The sequence below is a fragment of the Dipodomys spectabilis genome, unplaced genomic scaffold, assembly GCF_019054845.1.
Source record: "Dipodomys spectabilis isolate Male_0828 unplaced genomic scaffold, ASM1905484v1 ptg000112l, whole genome shotgun sequence".
Classification (NCBI taxonomy): Eukaryota; Metazoa; Chordata; class Mammalia; order Rodentia; family Heteromyidae; genus Dipodomys; species Dipodomys spectabilis.
Genome location: NW_024870789.1, coordinates 207,295 through 226,680, shown reverse-complemented (window position 1 = coordinate 226,680; position 19,386 = coordinate 207,295). Strand labels below are relative to the sequence as shown.

The following is a 19,386-nucleotide window of genomic DNA, read 5'->3' as shown; positions in this document are numbered from 1 at the left end:
TTGTTGCTAACGTATTTATAAGATGATTTCTTTGTTGGTTTGAGTGTCCCTCCCCCATGCTATAACCCCTGCTTTCACTGCATTTGATGTTGGTATAATTTGGGAAGGGGAAGGGAAAAAAACAAATCATTTAAATAGGGATACAGGTGGACCCATTGCAACAATGAGATGTACAAGTCGTTATGTCGAAAAACAAACTTTACAACTTTGGGGGGTAGAGTTCAGGAGGGGTGGGTGATAGGGGGGAGGCAACAATGCTTGATAAGAAATGTACACATTATCTTGCCCATGTAATTATAACCCCTCTGTATGGTATTTTCACAATAAAAAAGGAAAAAAGAAAGAAAAAACAGAGTTTTCTCTAGTTGCAAATAGTTTTCATAATTGGACTTTTGATGCACCAGGTAAAGAACAAAATCATAGAAGGATAGTAATTGTTTTGAAAATACTTTAAAATAGAAAGGAATGTTTAGAACAAGCTAATCACATCCTCTTAGCAGAAATTCAACATTCTGATAAGACCCATGCTTTAATTAGAAGCTGGCTGAAGCAAGAGAGCTCCCATGTAGATCTCTGGATGGCTGTAAGGAGGCCTGCGATGCCTGCAGCACACCTTTGATGTCAGGAATCACACTCTCAGGTACAGAACCATTGATCTGCAGTGAGGGGTCTCAGGAGACCTCATCAAGGTGAACACTCTAGTCCTCTAGAGTGGTCAGGCAAATTGCCCTGGCATAATGCTGAGAGGTAATTTTCTCTATCACAGTCCCTTCAAGGACTCACCAAAGCATTGTTCTAGAACAGCTCTAACTCCACGGTCCTTAGTTGTCTCTCTAGAGTTTTATATATTCTTCCTAATCTGCCTAAAAGCTGGACACACTCTAAAGCCCAGGACCCTCAAATTGCTTGTGTGAAATCACACACCTGCTCACGCAGGCACACAGGGAGGCGGGCCAGGGTCTGGTGGGGCAGTTGATGCCTTTTGTGGCTTAGCTGGCCCCTGATCTACCGCAATCACCTGCGCCAGCCATCCTGCCCATCCGGTAGAACTCCTGTCCAAAGTCCCGGGCCTGCAAGGGCCAACTGTGCTGCGTGAGCCCACACACCTCTCTCTGAAGCTCCACTTACCGGGGATGGGCCGAGCTTTAGGCTTCCTCAAGAGCTTTTCTTGCCTTCTTCCTGCCAAGCTCTTCATCCTTCTGCTGGCAGGTGCCCTCAATCCCAACCCTGGCATACTAAAGCAGTAGGCCCTAGGGCTGTCTGGACCCCAGAACCCACAGCGGCCTGCCTGTGGCTTCCCCGTGGTGAACACCACAAGCCCAGAGCAGCAGTGGCCAATAACAGTGTCCCTTTCTCTCAGACACGTCCTGTGCCCTGGCAGGGGCTGGAGGTGGCTGTGTCGGCTGTGCTGGTCCTCAGATCCAACTCCACACCAGCCCCTGGTGCCCTGGGCTGGAGAGGGGCTAGGCTGGGAAGATGACAGCCTGGGGCACTGCTTAAAGAAAAATAAATGTATTGCTTATACATGTATACATTCTATTTATTACACATTTAACTTCCTCTAGTTTACATTTTGGAATTGCATTATGAGTTTCCTTTAGGACAAATATGGATGGCATGCCATAATTTGCCAGAGTTATTGGTATCTGGCATGTTGGAACTTCACTATGTGAAATTATTTTTATTTTAAAAAATCGTGAGATTTTTATACATACTTTTACTGAGATATAGATGAGCATTCTAAAATTGATACTATCTAGAAGATACTTGGATTTGACTATTAAACATTTGAATTTTGCTGTTTTAGAATTGTACAGAATATTTGAAGAGGGTGCTTGTTATCTTTTGCAAACATTTTGGAAATGTTGTAAAGTCAGATTTTTCAAATGCAGGATAGAAACACATTCACAGATGGGAAAGGTGATAGAATTAGTCTTTTAAAATATACCTCTAAAGATACTGCATGTCATGCAAGCTGGAATGTGGCAACATTGAATGCTTTCCAAATTTTCATAGAAATGTATCAAATGTACCCCCAAAGGAATGCAGACTTCTGGTTTTCCTAGAGTGCAAGTATATCATATTCTTAAGCTCTTGAGCCTAGTTTTTGTCCATTTTTATTTTCAGCGTTGGTGCATGTCCAAGGCTTTCACTCAGGTCTTGAGTGCTGTGTCAGAGCTTTTCTGCTCTAACATTTGAGTCACCGTTGAAGGTTATCACACTCTGTACTTCTTTTATGTTACTGATTGAATCTTTACAGCCTTATAAATACTATAAAATGGGGCATCTCATAAAAGGAAAAAGTTCCTGACGATACTTGGGATTTAAAGGGTACAACCAAGATTTAAGATTGACAGTCCAGATCTCAAAAGACGTGTTTCTGGGAATCAAATATAGGTCTTTGCATATGCTAGGCAAGCACTGTATCACATTTCCCATTCCCACAAAGGCATCTTAAATCACATTAACAAAGTATAATACATTAGTAGTAGGCTTACATGTTTTGTTTTTCTTAGGTTTCTTAAGACCCCAGCATACCCCATGGCAGCATCTCCCTACACCACCAAGGATAGAGGACAGGCAGTTATAGCAGTTACAGGTGATGTAGACCCAGGGGAAAGTGTTGGCCAGCAGAACACCCCAGGAGAGACAAAATGGGGTCCTGGCTGCCATCTCTCTGTCACTCTCAGGTGAAGCTGGGCAGCCATGAACTACCTGGGCCAAATGGGTGAGCTGACACTGGGAGGAGGGGAAAGGCTGGGCTCCAGGGAGTAGGTACCATGAAAAAGCAGCTCAGGCCATGTACAGACTTGATACTTCACTTATCTAGGAGAGAGAAATGAAGGGAAGCTAAGCCAAAGCTTAGCTACTAGAGCTCTACACCATAGGTAGGAACCCCTACTTGGCTGGACAGTGACTGGGTGAGTGTCCACCACATGTAATGGGAGCTGTGGCAATACCTGTGAAAATTGATACCAAACCTGTGCCTCCTAAATCAGAGAAGGACAGCAAGGCAGGGAGCAAAGAGGACCAGGGAGAGGCAGGGACCCAGCAGGAATACAGGAGACTGACCCAGACCCCCACAGAGGGAGCCTGAGCGGGTGTCAGAGGGCTGTACCACCTCCATACCAGCACTCCAGAGGTTGATGCAGGGGGAAGTGTTTGAAGACTTCTTGGACTAAATAGAAAGCCATCCCTCTCTCAAAAAAAAAGACAAGCAAATAAATAATTCCACCATGCTATTCTGTTGATATACATTGTATTATATATTTCTCTTAGATTATGCATAGTGGATTGGCCATGGATCAGGGAAACCTGATAGTCCCTCCTCCTGAGCTGGGTTAGTACCTTGTGGAAGGCTGCAGTCTCCTATTTCTCTGGTGACATTTTTAAATGAATTTTGTGGTGCCTGTTCATCTCTGTGAGTGAATTCACTGATTTTTCTGTTCCTTTGTCTCTTGTCATCACTGGCCCAGAGATGTTCCCTTAACTCCTCAATGTCAGCAGGGTCCCTTTCCATGAAGTACTCCCTTGATTTCTAAATCTGATCCCCTCCCAGAGGCAACAAGGTATGTAGGGATAGTCAAAAACACCTCCTCCAACCTTGAGTGTCATTGATGTTCCCCCGGAAATATTGTTAAAGACACCCAAACATCAGATTTTGTTCCATGGTCTATGGGAGCAACTAGGATATCCAGTCCCAGAATTGCTTGCATCAGATCATGGCAGCAACCAGTTTACAAATTTGAACACTTGCTCTCTGCAGGGTGGCCATACCCTCCTTCATTAGAGAGGGAAAGGGTGGCATCATTCCCTACTTCTCCAAAAAGTTGACTGAACTGTGCATACTAAATGATTTTGAATTTCACATAAAGTGGAAGAGTGTCTTATTTACACTAGAGAAGAAAATAAAACCACAATGATTATGGTGGAAACGTTTTATTATAAATAACAAGTCTACATTTCCTATCTATAATATCTAAACATTTATGATATCTACACATTGCCCTACCCAGTCAGTAGCACTGTGCTTTCTGCTCCTTCTACAAATGCTAACTATAAACAATAAATAGATACAGTGCCAAATGCTTCCAAAAATTATATCCATGTGCTCTCTAATGCCCAGGATGCTTTATGCTTTTTCTGTATGGAGTGGCATGTTAACTTGGCAGGCCATTGATTGTCTGCCGTTGAGTAGTAAAGACTGAGTTCTAGAAGAGGCCTTCCCTCTATGGTGTCTGGAGCCCTAGGGTTTGTTGTGAGCCACACTCACTCACAGTCAGCCCTGACAGGAGACTCTTCAGTGAAGCCTACTAAAGGCTAGAATGACTAAAAGGCAGGCAGGCTTTCTCCTGGGTCCCTTGAAGTTTCTTGAAGTCTCTGGGCAGGATGATAGAATTGAAAGTCATATAAGCTTGGTAAGAGAGTGCTCTGCAGAATCCACAGGCAAATGTGGTAGTGACCTGCACTAGAGAAAGATGTCAGGTCAAGACTCATGAGCATTCCTCCACCCTCAACAGGAGTTGGCCCCTGAGGTACTTCCGGGAGTCCTGGATGATAGGACACTGTCCAATTTCAAGTGTAATTCTGACAGAAGGAGGAGACTGTGGATACGTGATTCTGAGTGTGACCTGGAGATGAGCAGAGTGGCAAGTACAGTGTGGCTTGGGGACTTGAGTTTGGAAGTACTTAGTTGGAGGCCAACCAGGGGAGACACCCACTAATGGTGTCCTGTGGTTTTTCCATCCTTTCTCTTCCTGTATGGTGGACCTGGCTCCTTGCTTGACTGTTGCTCCAGGAAGTAGGTCGACTTTTGCAGCATAAAATTATACTTCGCCATGCTGTTCATGGCATAGAAAAGATTAGCATCCCCAGGGATCCTCAGCTCTGGTGGAAGAAGGACAGAAAGCTAGTAAGCAGCACTGACAGACATGGAGACACAATTCCTTGAGAGCCTCCTCAGATTAGGTCTGACCCAGGGCCTTAAATTCCTCCAATCCAGATCCAGGAAGACCAATGCTACGACTCTTGCCTGGCAACAGACTCTGCTGACTGCTGAACTCTAGCCTGTCTTGCTCAGAAAATAACTTGGATGCCAGCTCATCCTGCAAGTGGCACAGGATATTCCTATCCTGCTCTCACTGCTGCCTGTGTTACCAAATCTGCAAGAAGAGCAGACATTCCAGAATGGAGATTCCCTGCTGGGAGCATTGTCCTACTGAGAACAAGGACTCCAAGGACCACAGAACAGCAAGCATTGACCCAAACCTTTTGCAATTGCTTCTGGGGTTCTCCCACACAGTGAGCTCAGCAGGTCCTGGCTTTGGGCTCTTATTTGAGATCAAGTGTTCTCTGTCCTGGAGTCTCCTGTCACTTAATCTGGGCTGGACTCAATTTCTGCCAACATGGTTGTTTCTCATTGTCATTCATTACCCTCCCCAGGCCTCTGTCTTACTATCCTGAAAGAAGGGACCTCATGCTGCTTTCATAGTAAGAATGCAGTAAGAAACATTTTATGACAGATCCTCTAGGAACTTGCAATCAATTCTGGCCATCTACACAAAGAGCCTGGTGGATTCCTCAGTTCATTATATAAACAGCACATTGGGTGTTTGTCCTTTGCAGCAGTGATACTTAAAAGACAATGTTAGAAATGAACTTTGCAACTTTGAAGGAGCAGGGGGAGGGGGAAAGTGGGAGAAAAATGAGGGATGGTAACCATATTCCACAAGAAATGTACTCATTACATATACAATTATAACCCTCTGTATATCACGTTGACAATAAAATTAAAAAGCAGCAGAGCAATGACACCATACATTTGCCTTTGTGGTCCATGTAAATATATTTCTTTTTCTGTCTTTCTGTTTCTCTTCAGTCTGTGTGTGTGTGTGTGTGTGTGTGTGTGTGTGTGTGTGTGTGTGTGTGTGTGTGACTGTGTCTGTCTGTCTGTCTGTCTGCCTGTCTGTCTCTGTCTCTGCCTCTATCTCTCATCTCTACTTAACCTCTTGTCTTCTCTCAACCTCCTTTAGAAGAACACACAGGAAAGAAGTTTTGAAACTTCCTCCTGGTCTCAGAAATCTTGCTCTGGGCTGCACATCTACTGGATTCTGCTTTTATTCCTCTGTGAATAACTGTGCTGACTCAGCTCCTTATTGCATGCTTTCATGTCATTTGCATGGATTTGTGTCATGGAGTTTGACATGCTCAAACTGGGTTTGGGAGTGGTTTGGAGAAAACGTTTTGAAAAGTCCTGGGAATAGATCAAGCATCTCATGGATGCTAGGCAAGCAGTTCTTCATGGAGCTACACCCCCAGTTTCAGATTCCTTCTGCTGTCTTCATTCCACAGTTTAGTCAGCAAAGTCTCTTCTAATGAGCAATCTGGCCACCCTGACTCATGGAGGCTGCCTTCTATCTACTCCTTACTCTCTTTGCACTGACCCTTCCCTTGATAGGCAGGGCAAGCATAGATATATCCACTAACTTGGGCAGTAACAAGATCTGAAGCATCTGATATTGGCTTGGAGCATTGTGTTAGGTACACAATGTCCACCACTAGATTGCTGCACCCCGACATCGGGCTGTGTGCATGCTGACTCCCTTATGCCATTACTCAGTGACTTACTTCTATCCTCTGATATGATCTGGACCAGCTCCAAGTGCTCTGGATTGTAACCATGCAAGAAATGTTTCTTCATGGCCTTCAGGATGATATCCCGGGTCTTCTCCTGGTTTGTCACCTGTTCAGAACAGGAGAGAAGACATCAGTGTAAAAGCCCGGTGTGCCTTCCCAGAGTTCAGTGGACAGGGATCCTCTGGATCAACCTCACACTAAGCACAGAAATCACACATGCTGTCATGGAGCATGTATCTATTCCTGAGAGTGATTTCCACATAAACAACAGTGGTACTTTCCCAACTATTCCTAGTTCTACCTGCTCCAAACTCCTTTTCAGTTATTTGCCCTTTAGGAATAATAACAAGATTGCCCATGGCAAAAGGAAACAACTTCCTCTTGTTCAATCCAATGGAAGGAGGGGGTTAGTGCAATGGCCAGTGCCTCCAAGCCAGACCTGCTCTGGGCTCAAGGATGCAGTGGTGGCACTTCTGTGACTCCCCTGAGGTTCAGAGCTCAGGAGAGAAAAAACACAGAGTCTCCCAGGTAGCTGTGAATGACGGCCATTCTAGCATCTGGCTAAGAGGGAACAGAACAATATGGGGTGTCATGGAATGCAACTCCAGCATGAGGAAGGAGAATCTATCAAGACCTCATTCCCAGTTGAGGACTTGGGGGAAGCCAGAGACCTCTCATGTGAGTACAGCCTGTTGCCTCCATGGTTAACACCATGCAGGTTCTGAGCACTGGATTCCCCCAAGGCCAGCAGCTTGCTAAGACCTCCTGTCTCCCAACCTAGATTTGAATGTGACTATCGCCTACTCAGCAGCCTTCTAACATCTGAGAAATAGGTGAATTTCTCTCCCAGCCAACTGATCACATCCACTGCTACCTTATTTGCTACAAAAAGTAGGGTCTTGGTCTGTTTTCACCGTACATTGTGAATGTTATAGTTTGGTTCTGCCCTAGACAATCCTGGATGTCATTTACATTAGTCCCATTTCTTCTCCTCAAAGCTACAGTTCCACTCCTGCCTGCAGGTTGTGTGCACTGCTCCCAACCCCCTTTCAGCTCAAGCCCTGAGCACTACATTTGTTCTGCACCATGGTCAGTTCTTCACCATTCACTACAAGGTCAAATTCAGGAAGGAATGGAAGGTAAATGGGAGTCTCACAGTTGGAGTACACCAAGAAGAATGCCATGTTTCCAACGTACCAGGATGCTTTTGTATACATTTCCTGTGTCCTCTTGTAGGCTCACCCTGATAACACAGGAGTCTCCTATCTGCTGGTTATACAAAGGCATGGTGGAGCTCTTGCTTCTAACCTCAGACACAGGGCTCTTCATATTGCCTCTGTTAGCCGCAGATTTGGTAGAGGCTGAGGGTGTGGAGGTGGTGATGGAAGACAAGGAGGTCTCTGAAATTCCTGGAGATGAGGGGGAGGCTGATTTCCAGACCTGTGGTGGACAGCAGCAATGTCAGGAGAAGCCAGGACATTTACAAGTGCTCCAGTGTGGCAGCCAGTAGAATTTTGGAACTGAATTTTGGGGGATCACGGTATGGATATAGAGAAGGCTGGCACTGGGAAGGAGGGGTACGGGAAGGGCCAAAGTCACCTTTTCCCGGAATTCAGAGGATTCTTTGTTGAGGCTCCTGTTGAGGTCTATGTGGGAGCTAGATGAGCCAGCCAGCTTCCTGTTATTGTGTGAGGTCACTTCCAGGATGTCCCCACTGCTGTTGTTAGGGCCACACTTGGCCTGATCCAGTGGTGTGGACTGGGAGCTTCCACTAGTATTGAGGTCAGTTTTCTGGGCCTGGCGGCTTTAGAGAAGGCCACAATTACTGGGAGGAACTCCACAAAGACACAAGAACCAATCCCTGGACACCAATACACTCGGTGATTGGTGCCCCATTCAAGGATCTTGGTCCATCACCAGCTACCTTCCTCCTTCCACAACTGAAGGCCCATAGAGACATGACAGTGGAGGAAGTGAGAATCAGAGAACAAGGACTCTCAGCCCAGGAACAGGGCTTTCCATGGAAAGGTATCACCTGAATATCTGGCTCCTGTCTCCCAGCCCAGCATGTTCCCTGGCCCCTGCCCCAAAATGCCCATGCACTTACTTCTTCCAGGCCTTGCCAATGCCAAAGCGCTTCTTGGTATTAAGGCTTTTGCTGTTATTCTGGGTCCGGGGCTCCAGTGCAAGAGACAGGTCATAACTAAGGAAAGGGATGGTTTGAGCTGACAGAATAGCATGCTTGGGCCCTTCCCAGTGTCTGCCTGAACTGTAGAACCTGGTATCAGTTGCTCACTAGGCCCCATAGAGTGTCACAGTGACACAGGTACAGACCTAGGCTCTAAGGACTCCATCCTAGGGACAACCCCACTCATGTTGCCCTATGGTTCCAGCTCACCTGGCCTTCTCGCTGAGCCGCTCTAGGCCCCTGAACCAGGTAAGAAAGTGTTGTTCTGGTGTGAAGGTATAATAATTGCAGGTGGACTGCAGCTGCCTCACCTGCTCCATCACATCGAATTCCTGGTGAGGACAGAAGAGGATGGAGACATGACTGGGCTGTGCTGGATGGGGAATGGATTTCTGCTCTCTGCAATGGGAGCCCCTCATCTTCCTCCCACCAGGTTCTCCTTGTTTGAACATGATTGCATACACAGTCAGTCTCTGGATGCTCTCCTCGGTCCCACCACAGACACCCAGCTTCCTGCTGGAGGTGCCTAGCCTCTCTACCAAAGGCCCACATAACTCGAGTGAATACACCTGATAATCCAACCCTGCTATGTGCATCTACCTGTGTGGGGAGTTGTAACTCACCTTTCTCAATTTCTGGAAATTAATTACTCCCTCCTAAAAGACAGACAGAAATGTGATTAGAAATGGCCCTCCTGGCTGCCTGGGCTCTTCTACCCCTGGAGGCAGGACACATATACAGGAACTGAGTGAGGGCAATTTGCAGACAGGGACTTTCTTCTCCTTAGACCTTCCCTAGGGACTGAAGTTCTGAGACCCAATTGTCTAAATCTTGTGAGGGACTTGGGTTTCAGGTCAAAGGCTTTGCTAGACCACATTCTGCATGTCTTTCAACCTTGGCTATACTCTCTTTTCCCCAGCTAGTCTTGATGAATTTGCTTTTCCAGCTGAGTATCTGCCTGTCTCAGGCAGCTCTGAAAGTCACAGACAAAAATGGGTGCAGTGTTCCGCTCAGAGAGATGGAAGGCTCTCAAGAATGCTAGACCTAAGAACTCAATAGGGGGACTTTTTCTCCTGGACCCAGGCCGCCAACTGTGCCCTGGCTACTCACATCCAGGAAGTCCTGAAAGGCAGTGTCAATCATCATGAGGTCCTTTAGGATAATTCCTAGGTAGGGAATAGTGCCCTTGACTAGCACCTGTAAGATTGGTAGGGATGGTAAGTTAGGCCCATGGATCCTCTCCCAAGAGGTGCTCAGCCATCCCAGGCCCCACAGGGGCTTCGTTATTAGAGTATGCTGGGGATCATATGGCAGTTCTGTGTTGAGCTTCTCGGTGGCAGTTGGAACTCCAAACCGCATCTGCATCAGGGTATGTCCCATACTGGCATTAAAGAACCCCAGCTGGTGTAGCCTGTGCCACCCAGCTTCTCTATAGCCCTGGTTCTGGTGGGTCCAGCACCTCTTCCACAGTGAAAACAGGGCCAGAATGCTGAAGACATGAGCCCATTTCTCAGAGTGCATATAGAGGAGTGGGGGAAAGGTAAAAAGATCTCCAGGGGAACTCTCTTCTCTTACACAGCTGGGGCCTTGGGCACCGTTACTCACCAACTCCTTTGACAGCCGCAGACCTCTCTTGGCCTTCTTCTCCTTGGTGGAAACTATGGAAGTGTCCTGCCATGATTGGGAGTGGAGTCAGAGAGGTCTTTCTCCTATCCGCAATCATCCAAGATCATGAGCATAGTGTTCCCTGGTCATCTGTGACAAAGGGCCCACCACCTGGCAGGCTGATTCTAGCTCAGTCTCTACCTGAGTTCCACTAATATGGGATCCCAAGTGAGAAACCTGGCCTCACTGTGACTGTTTCCTCTTCTGCAAGGTGTGCCTCAGGGGGCTGGGAGTACTCAGTATCTTCCCCCACCAGTGGTGCTGTCCTGATTAGCACCTGGACCAAGGCCTTTTCTGAACTCCTGACATCCCTTTCTGCCCTGGACCTCATCTTCTCTTGTGAAATAAACTGAAAGCTCTTCATAGCTTTATATGCCTGATGAAAATAGTGAAATGCATAGAGGGCTGGAAACTTGTCCAGTGCCCTGTAGCTATACAAGGGGAAGAATCCTTCGGCCTCATCAGGCTATTGACTAGGGTCTTGTGCTCCAGCCCTTTGGTGTGTGCCAGGGTGCCTAGAGTAATTGAGGCTCAAAGAGAGAAGAAGACTGAAGCTTTCTGCCTGGCCCAGGTGACGAATTCTCTGTCTTTGCACTGGGCCCAAGTCTAAAACCATTTTTTTTCTAACCCCACAAATCCTCTACTATTCTCCCATGGAAGTCAATTCTATTATTATACTTGAATTGGAGCCTTTGTCAGGGTCCCTGATGTGGACAATTATGAACTGTGACTGAGGAAGTGAATCTTGCTTCCTTGTTACAAAAGTAGCTGCTAGAGAGTTTAGGAAAGACACTCAATGAGGTGACCATTCCCTTTTAATTTTTAAATCAGCTAGGCTTTCCACAGATCCACCTGTGTAGTACCTACCACAGCTTTTCTGTGTTCAGCAGCAGCTACTGCTCTAGGGAGCCAACACAGTGCCTCCCATGTTACATCCTGAGCGTGGATGTTTTGGCTCTAACCCAATGACTTCCATGTCCATTTGGCCCAGAGCAGCACTGAGAACCCCAGCGGCACAGCATAGCAGGAATCTCCCCAATGAAGTCCAGCCTACATTGACAACAGCAGAAGCCAGGGCTCCTGGGGACTGGTGGGACCTGTGTCTTGGCAAACGGACTCAACCACTCAATTAACACAGTCTAACAATATATAATCCCAGTAGGAAGAAAGACACCCCAATCCTGGGTTCAAGTGTCTTCCAGAGATACCCTATCTTCCTGCAGTACAACTATTGTGAGAGGCCTCTGATCACTGTCCAAGCAGCCTCCTCTCTCTTTAGTTCAGATGACACAGAATTGAAAAATTTCAAAACACAGAGAGATAACAACACATACTTGTCCTCTCCTCATCCACCTCCCCTTACCTTGAATAGCAGTTCTCTGCACCTGGTATGGTTATTATCTGGAGCAATTATCTCTGACAGTTTGTGAAATCTTTGGAAGCTATCCCTACAGGAGGAGACAAGAGAAAGGGACAGTTGAAAAGATGGGGGATGAGAGAGTGGATGTCCATTTTGTTTTAAAACCAAGACTTCCAACTGCCTGGACAAGAGTGTTAGAATACATCTTTTGAATCTTATGGACACATAGGCTTGGAGAAAGTTTTTCATCCTGGCAAAAATCGGGTGCTACTTCTTTACCAAAATGTAGCTCTGGTTTGATTTCAAAAAAAGCAAATCAGTGGCAATCCAAGAAACCTAGCTACCTCCTGTGTGTCTCCAGGTTTAGATAGACAGGGAGCTGGTCCCTGCCAAAGACAGAGCAAAGTGAGTCTCACAGCCAAGGAGCCCATGATCTGTCGTTGAGGCCCCAGATCTTAGTTTGGGTGATGCCAGCCTTTGTGCCGGCACAGCTCCTGCAGAGAGAGGACCCACCTGGAAACCATTTCCCAGGTCCTCTTCAGGCGGTGGATGGAAGAACTTTGCAGTGCAGAGATGATGGCAAACATGGAGGAGAAGTTCCTCAGCACTAGGCACTCCTGGGGAGAAAGACTGTGTGAGATGTGGATGATTCTAACACCAGATTTTACCATGGTTGCTGGTTTAGCCTCTCATACTTAGGTTTCGGGAGAGATCAGGGAGTACAGCAGGGAGTATGGGACAAGTAGGCAAGATTTTACATGGCCCAAGATATGGGCAAGCACAGAGACAGTGAGTGGCCTGCTAGAGGAAAGATTTTCTGTGGGGAAGAGGGACTCAATCCACACAGGTCTCTGAACACAGTCAAATCCTGAGGATAAGAGGTATCATACCCAGGCCACCTTGATCCACTGGTGCACCAGAAGAGCTCTGTCTGGGGCCCTTATGCTGTGATCCCCAAGACAGCTTGTGATTACACAGGAGGACACGCTGTTGAAGTGTGTGATGTTGGCCCAGACGGTTGGGGCTAAGTGCTCCTTGACCTTCTTGTCACTCTTGGACCAGATAGAGCCCAAGCATTGGTAGGGCACTACCTTTTTGAATAGTTCCTGGGGAAGAGAACGGTGTCACCTGGCTTTGTCATAGATTGAAATGCCAGGTGCAGGCTAGGATGACTCTAGTAGGAGATGGAGCTAGGGAAGTGCACATGGTGACCTGAGCCTGTGAGAAGCTCTGGGTCTGGTGTGCTGACCACCTAGTATACCCAACACCTGAGTGTCATAGAAGGAAACAGGTGGGAAAGTGAGAGTTGTATTTTCTCTATCTAATCCCAGTCTATCCACTTGAAATTAGCTCTGTCTGCATGGCCTTGGCCAGCAGGGTCTGCCCTCACATAGCCACTTCAAGCCTGTCTCCTGGTGAACATGCAATGTCTACCTTTAAGGCCAGTCTTGTCTTCCCTAACCTCTGATAAAATAGGAGCCTAAAATGTCCTCATGCTGGAGAGGGTTCCTGGAATGAGGATGAGCTATAGGCCTGGCTGCCCCTGGGAGGGGAGTGGGTCTCATCACTTCTTTTATGTTTCCATGTCAGAAATTTGCTTTGGCATAGTCAGATATTGTGGAGCTGAGATTTAGACAAGGTCGTGGCCCCGGGAAGAAGCAGCTACAGAACAGGCAGCAGAATAGAGCAGGTACCCCATCCTCCCTTCATCCCTGCCTAGGACCTCACCACATCCATCATGGTGAGTTGCTTGGCCACCAGATCAGGAGGAAAAGCCAAGAAATCCAGCTTCTCCTTGTTCATCCAGTTCTGTGAGGTTCCACAAGAAAGATTTGAAGGGTCTCCTGAGGAACCTGATGCCTCCTCAGGCTCTGAATCAATGGAACCTGGGACTGCTGTGCCCAGCTCTGGAAGAGGTTCCGCATAGGGCTTAGGCTCTTGACCCACAACAGGATCTGGCTCCAGCTCAAGAGCAGGTGCTGGAGCTGACTCTTGTTCCAGCTTTATACATGGTATTGGTTCTGCTGCTGAGGTTGGCATCAGAGCCACAGACTCTAGGTTGCAGCTAGCTGATGATGGTTCTCCTGCTGAACTGGGCACCAGAGCCACAGGTGGAGTTGGCTCCAGCTGTGAAGCTGAGGCCAATTCTCCTGCTGGGCTTTCCACACAAACTGAGGCTTGTGCTAAATCTGAATTGGGCTCCCACTCAGAACTAGAGCCTTTCACTCCCACTGGGACAGGCACCAGAGGCACAGATGGAGCTAGCTGGCTCTCTGAATATGACACTGGTTTTCCTGTTAGGCAGGGAACCACAGCTGCAGGTTGGGTTGGCGTCAACTCTTCGTAAGGATTTTGGGCTGGTGAAACACCTGGAAGAGGACATAAGATTCTTCATATTACCGCAATGCTCTAAGTGTTTTCAAAGATAGAGAAGACACCCTCTGCCCCAAAATTTCCAGCTCCTCACTTTCAATAAGACACCTTCTAAAATGCCTCCTACCCACTGTGTCTTTGAGGTTCCTTCTTGCTTCTAATCCTATGCCACACTTAACTATGCCTCCCAGTGTGGCCCTGCCCCGACTCCCCTTCTCCCCTCCCTGTTCCCACCCCTGGATTCTCACCCTCAGACTCAGCCTTGCTGGGCTCCAGGGCCTCCATCTGGCCCAGGAGAGTGTTGACACGAGATATCACGTCAGAACCAGGCATGTACGACTGCAGGTAAGCCATTAGTTTCTTGAAGCATGAACTTTGCAGAGGTTGGCAGAAATCCTCTGAGTACAGATCCAGCCAGGTGCCCAAGATGGAGGAGATGGCACTGGGAGGAGAAAAGGTGTGCAGCTGAATCGGAGGCCTGGCCTCTCCTTCTTCCCAGTGAATTCCCTGAGCACCAATGGGACAGGGATTAGGGCCAGTCCCTATCCATCCAGTGTTTAGTGGACCCTACCCCAAGCCACTCTGGCTGGCAAGGCGGGGCAGACCAGGTTAGCCAGGCCAGAGCTGCAGAGAATACCCAAGCATGGATCCCATGATCAGTACTCTGAGCAGCTCTCTTGTTTTCACCAAGTACCACAGCCTCTAATCTCTCTCTCCCCACTAAAATAGTCTCCAAATGGCTTGTCCCATGTGGCATACACAGGATCCTGATAGCACCACAGCTGATGCACTGCTGCCTCATTATCCGTACCACATGTAATGCGTCATTCTCCTGAAGATACAGCCTGACCCAGGCTCTCACTGAGGGTTCAATGCCCAGCAACAAGGCCTCCACACTTTTTTGTGTCACCTGATTAATGATGGGCTAGCCTGGCTGGAATATACTATAGGGAAGATGGATCCTTCCAGGGGTTTCTTATGAGCCCTAGGCATCCCTGGTGCTCAGATTCTCATGTCTTTCTCCTAAAGCAAATCCTTTCACCTCAATGCTCCAGTACAACATTGGTTGGAAGAAAGACAGCTGGTGATGGAAAAAAATTGGCTATCCACTGGCAGAACACTGAAACTAGAGCCTTTACACATCAGTTTGCACCAGAATCTATTCAAAACGGATCAAAGATCACATCAGACAGAAACCATGAAAACATTTCAGGAAAGGGGAGTGGAAACACGAGAGCTCCTAGACCCAGGTCAGCCTTTCTCAGTAAAGATCCAGAATCAGAAGAAATCAAAGACTTATATAACAAGTTAAAAAAGGGCTTGAACAAGGGATTAATATCCAAGTACACTTAACAGCTCACAATATTAAACCTCATGAAATAAACCTTCAAAAATAAACCACCAAATTAATTAATGGGCTAATGAGTTAAAGAGAGAATTCTCAGAAGATGATGTAAAAATGGCCAATGGACACATGAAGAAATGTTCAGCATGTCTGGCCATAAAGGAAATGCAAGTCAAACCAACAGTGAGATTCTACCTCATGTCAATTAGAATGGCCAAAAATAAGAAAACTAACAATAACAAATCCTGGCATGAATATGGACAAAAGGGATCTCTATTATACTGTTGGTGAGATGGTAAGCTTGTTTGTCCACTCTAGAAAGCAGTATGGAATTTCCTCAAAAATGTAACATAGTGCTACACAATGACCCAGAAATAATTCTCTTGGGCAATCATTTAATAGAAGAGAAAACAGGGGCTGGGAAGGTGGCTCAGTGGTAGAGCGCTTGCCTTGAATGCCTGAGGCCCTAGGTTAGATTCCTCAACACCACATAAGCAAAAAGAAAAAAGCTGGAAGTGGTACTGTGGCTCAAGTGGTAGAGCGCTAGCCTTGAGCTGAAGAGCTGAGGGACAGCACCCAGGCCCAGAGTTCAGGCCCCACAACCAGATAAAAAAAAAAAAAGAAGAAGAGAAAACAGTCACACTAAAGCTACCAGCACAAACATGTTTGTTACAGTATTATTTACTGTAGCCAATATATGGAATCAGCCCTGATGCCCTTCCATGAATCACTAGATCAAGAAAATATGGTATATATACATATTGGAATCCTATGCATCCATCAGCAGGAATGATATTGTACCATGGGAAGATTTGGAAAAGGATGTATTAAGTCAGATCCAGAAAACAAAGTTTGTATGGCCTCCCTCCTTTGAGGTAACTAGAATGTGCCTATGAATCTACAGATAAACGTACTGCATGGTAAGCAAAGGTAACCAATGAGTTAACTGAAGTTTGATGGAATCTATGGAGAGCAAAGATTGCATAATTCTGTAAAAAGTCTAAGTCAAACCCGACAAAATCAATATCAGCAACTGGGTACTTGCAAGAGGACAGAGTGGGGACAAGTGGGGAGCAGTTGAAGAATGAATGGGGGAAATGGAGAGAATGCAGGCAAAAATTCATTGTACATTTCTCAGAATTGATAAAAAATACGTAATCTAGAGTCAAGATAAGTAAGGGAAGGGGTGGGTTGGGAATGGTGTATGAGAATGCTGAAAGAGGTGACATTGATCAGGATACAGTGTATTCATTAACTGTTTTGGTGAATGACAGCTCCTTTCTACAACTGTGTACAATCATAAAATGTTTCAAAAAAAAAAAAAAAGAATCGCAAGAGTTTGGGACTCCACTGTTTGTCTTTTCTATTAAGGACACAAATGTCCTCACTCTGGAGATAGATGTTTCCAGCCCTTTGACCTAAGGCCCACTCACTTTCTGAGCTGGTCTTGTGGGATGATCTTCTCAGAGGAATAGGGAAGGATTTCACCATCTCTATAGGAGTCCAAGAGGGCTTCACACCTGTGGAACCTGTTTAGAATGTTCAGTTTTACTGGCCATCAACCCATGTCTTGGATTTCAAGACAGAAAGGATTTACTTGCTCTTCTCACTCAACTATAATCAGTGTTTGGAAATCTGCGCTTCTAATGTAACTGGATCTTATCTATTTGTAATATGGAAGAGGCTAACCAGCTTCTTCTCAGATAGTTCAGTGTGCCAGGATGTCTATGTACTGGTTAGAGGCACCCCTCTCAGATATAATGTGAAGTCCCCTTTTTAAAACGGAAGCTGCTTTTCCTGAGGCCTTGGGTATGTGCTGCAGGAGGACAGAGCTGCTTTCTAAGGAAAACAGGTCACAAGGAAGAGGCTCCAGTTCTAGGCAGCCTGCTCCCCAGAGACAGGGTGGGTGAGCACTGCCAAGGCTCAAACCATATCGCCCTGCCAGGAGACAAAGACAGTGATTTAGGCAGTACTTCCCAGGATCAAACTAGGGGTCAGAGTTTCAGGCCATTCCCCAGGTTCCACTTAGTGGTAAGGAGACCCCTGATCTTGAACTAGGTGCTCACCTTATGAACAGCAGGTCCAGCACCTGCTGGGCATTGGTAAACCTTCTGTAGCTGGACAGAAAGGTGGGGATGAAGAAGGGCTCCCCTGTCAGCTGGGCAGGCACCAAGTGGTCCACCAGCTCTTCCAGTGTGCCTGCACTAAGTGTCTCTGCCCACTGGGGCTCACCCATTGTCATTTGATTTTCATCCTAGAAGGGGACCAAGGAAGGTCAACTCAAATACTAAAGGTGACAAACTTTAACACTCATTTCCAGAGTATAGAGATACAACCTAGAAAAAGGGTTGTCTCACACACACACACACACACACACACACACACACACACACACACACACAGAGACAGAGAGAGAGAGAGAAAGTTGGTGATGATCAGGGATTGGCTGGCTATCCTTTAACTGACACTCTATCAGCTTTGTGATCACCTGGGAAAATCTCTCAGGATTATTGGGTTTAGGGGTAACCCAGCGTCGCCAGACATGGGTGAAGCCCCCTCTTTGGTCTTCCATTACGCATGAGCCAAAACAACTTGGGAGACAACAAACAGCAGGATATATCTTGCTTTCTCCACAGTCTCAGCACCAGTGAACTGGCTGGGGCTGTTGTGGATTCTGGCTACCTAGGCAACAGGGTTCTGAGTTCTACCTGATCCTTCATCAAGGAAGTGAGGTCATCTCCTCTACAGGTACCTTCACCTGAGTCGTACCCTCACATAAGACATTCTCAAAGGTGCCCTGTGTACAAACACTTGCCAAGAAGGGCACAAATACAGCTGTACACAATTCTACCCACTCACCCCAGTCAACTGTCCCTGGGCTTGCCTGGGAGGACACTGCTGTGTTCAATCTGCCCCAACTATCAAAGAGATGTGGCACTGGAGGCAAAACTGTTTCCCTCACCATCTCTCCTATATCCCTACTTGTTCAAGGAGTCCCTCCAGTTTATGCTTCCTAGAATGTCATCATGTGGACATGCTCGTAGGTGTCTGAATGTTTTTTTTTAATTGTAAACATGTTGTACAGATGGTTACAGTAACATGAGTAAGGTAATGAGTACATTTCCTATCAAGCATTGTTATCCTCTCCTTTGTTTTTCCTGTTCTATCCCTTCCCTCCCCAATTCCTCCCCCGACCCTGCCAGCCGAGGTTATAAAGTTTGTTTTCCACATAGTGTCTTGCATGTCTCATTGTTACTGAATGTCCTTGGATAAGTAAAATCACTCATTGCTAGTGCACTTAGATAATGACAAGACATGGAAAGACAAGGAACACAACACAGAAGTGGCAGTGTTGGAGAGGCATGGCATGCCAGCACTGATTGGGAGGCAGAGGCAGCTGCTGATCTGGGCATCAGAACAGTGTTTGTTACTCCCTAAGGTTCTCATAGATTGGTAGCGAATCCATCTAGACGTGGCCTTTTTGGTTTTGACAACTCTTCATTACTACATCCATCTAATTGTTGAAGTGACTATTTCCTCTTGGTACATTTTAGGAAGGTCAAAATAAAAGGTAGATCTAGGAACGTATTCATTTCCTGGCATTTGATTTTAAGCATAACTATTTCCTCCTGATTCTTTGGTTTTCATTGAAATTTATTGTGGTATTTCCTTTTTTAATTTTAATATTAATTTGAGTCACGATTCTTCTTTTTGACAAATGCTACTGGGTTACAAAGCTTATTTTTCAAAATTTGTTTCATCAAGACTTTGCACAGTTTTTTCAGTATTCATTTGATTCCTCCTCTTCACTAGTTGTTT

At 46.4% G+C, this 19,386-nt stretch overlaps 1 protein-coding gene across 1 annotated transcript; it reads right to left on the bottom strand.

The window, feature by feature from the left end:
• Positions 1–4,493: 4,493 nt before the first annotated feature.
• LOC122114847 (ral guanine nucleotide dissociation stimulator-like) lies at positions 4,494–18,139 on the bottom strand. Its single transcript, XM_042688109.1, is given in 17 exon segments — positions 4,494–4,801; positions 4,804–4,887; positions 6,628–6,742; positions 7,834–8,076; positions 8,236–8,440; positions 8,744–8,839; positions 9,035–9,156; positions 9,448–9,480; positions 9,935–10,495; positions 11,853–11,937; positions 12,363–12,466; positions 12,740–12,955; positions 13,578–14,218; positions 14,471–14,664; positions 17,001–17,096; positions 17,634–17,821; positions 18,056–18,139. Coding segments are annotated over 17 exon segments (3,375 nt in total).
• Between the last annotated feature and the right edge of the window lie 1,247 nt (positions 18,140–19,386).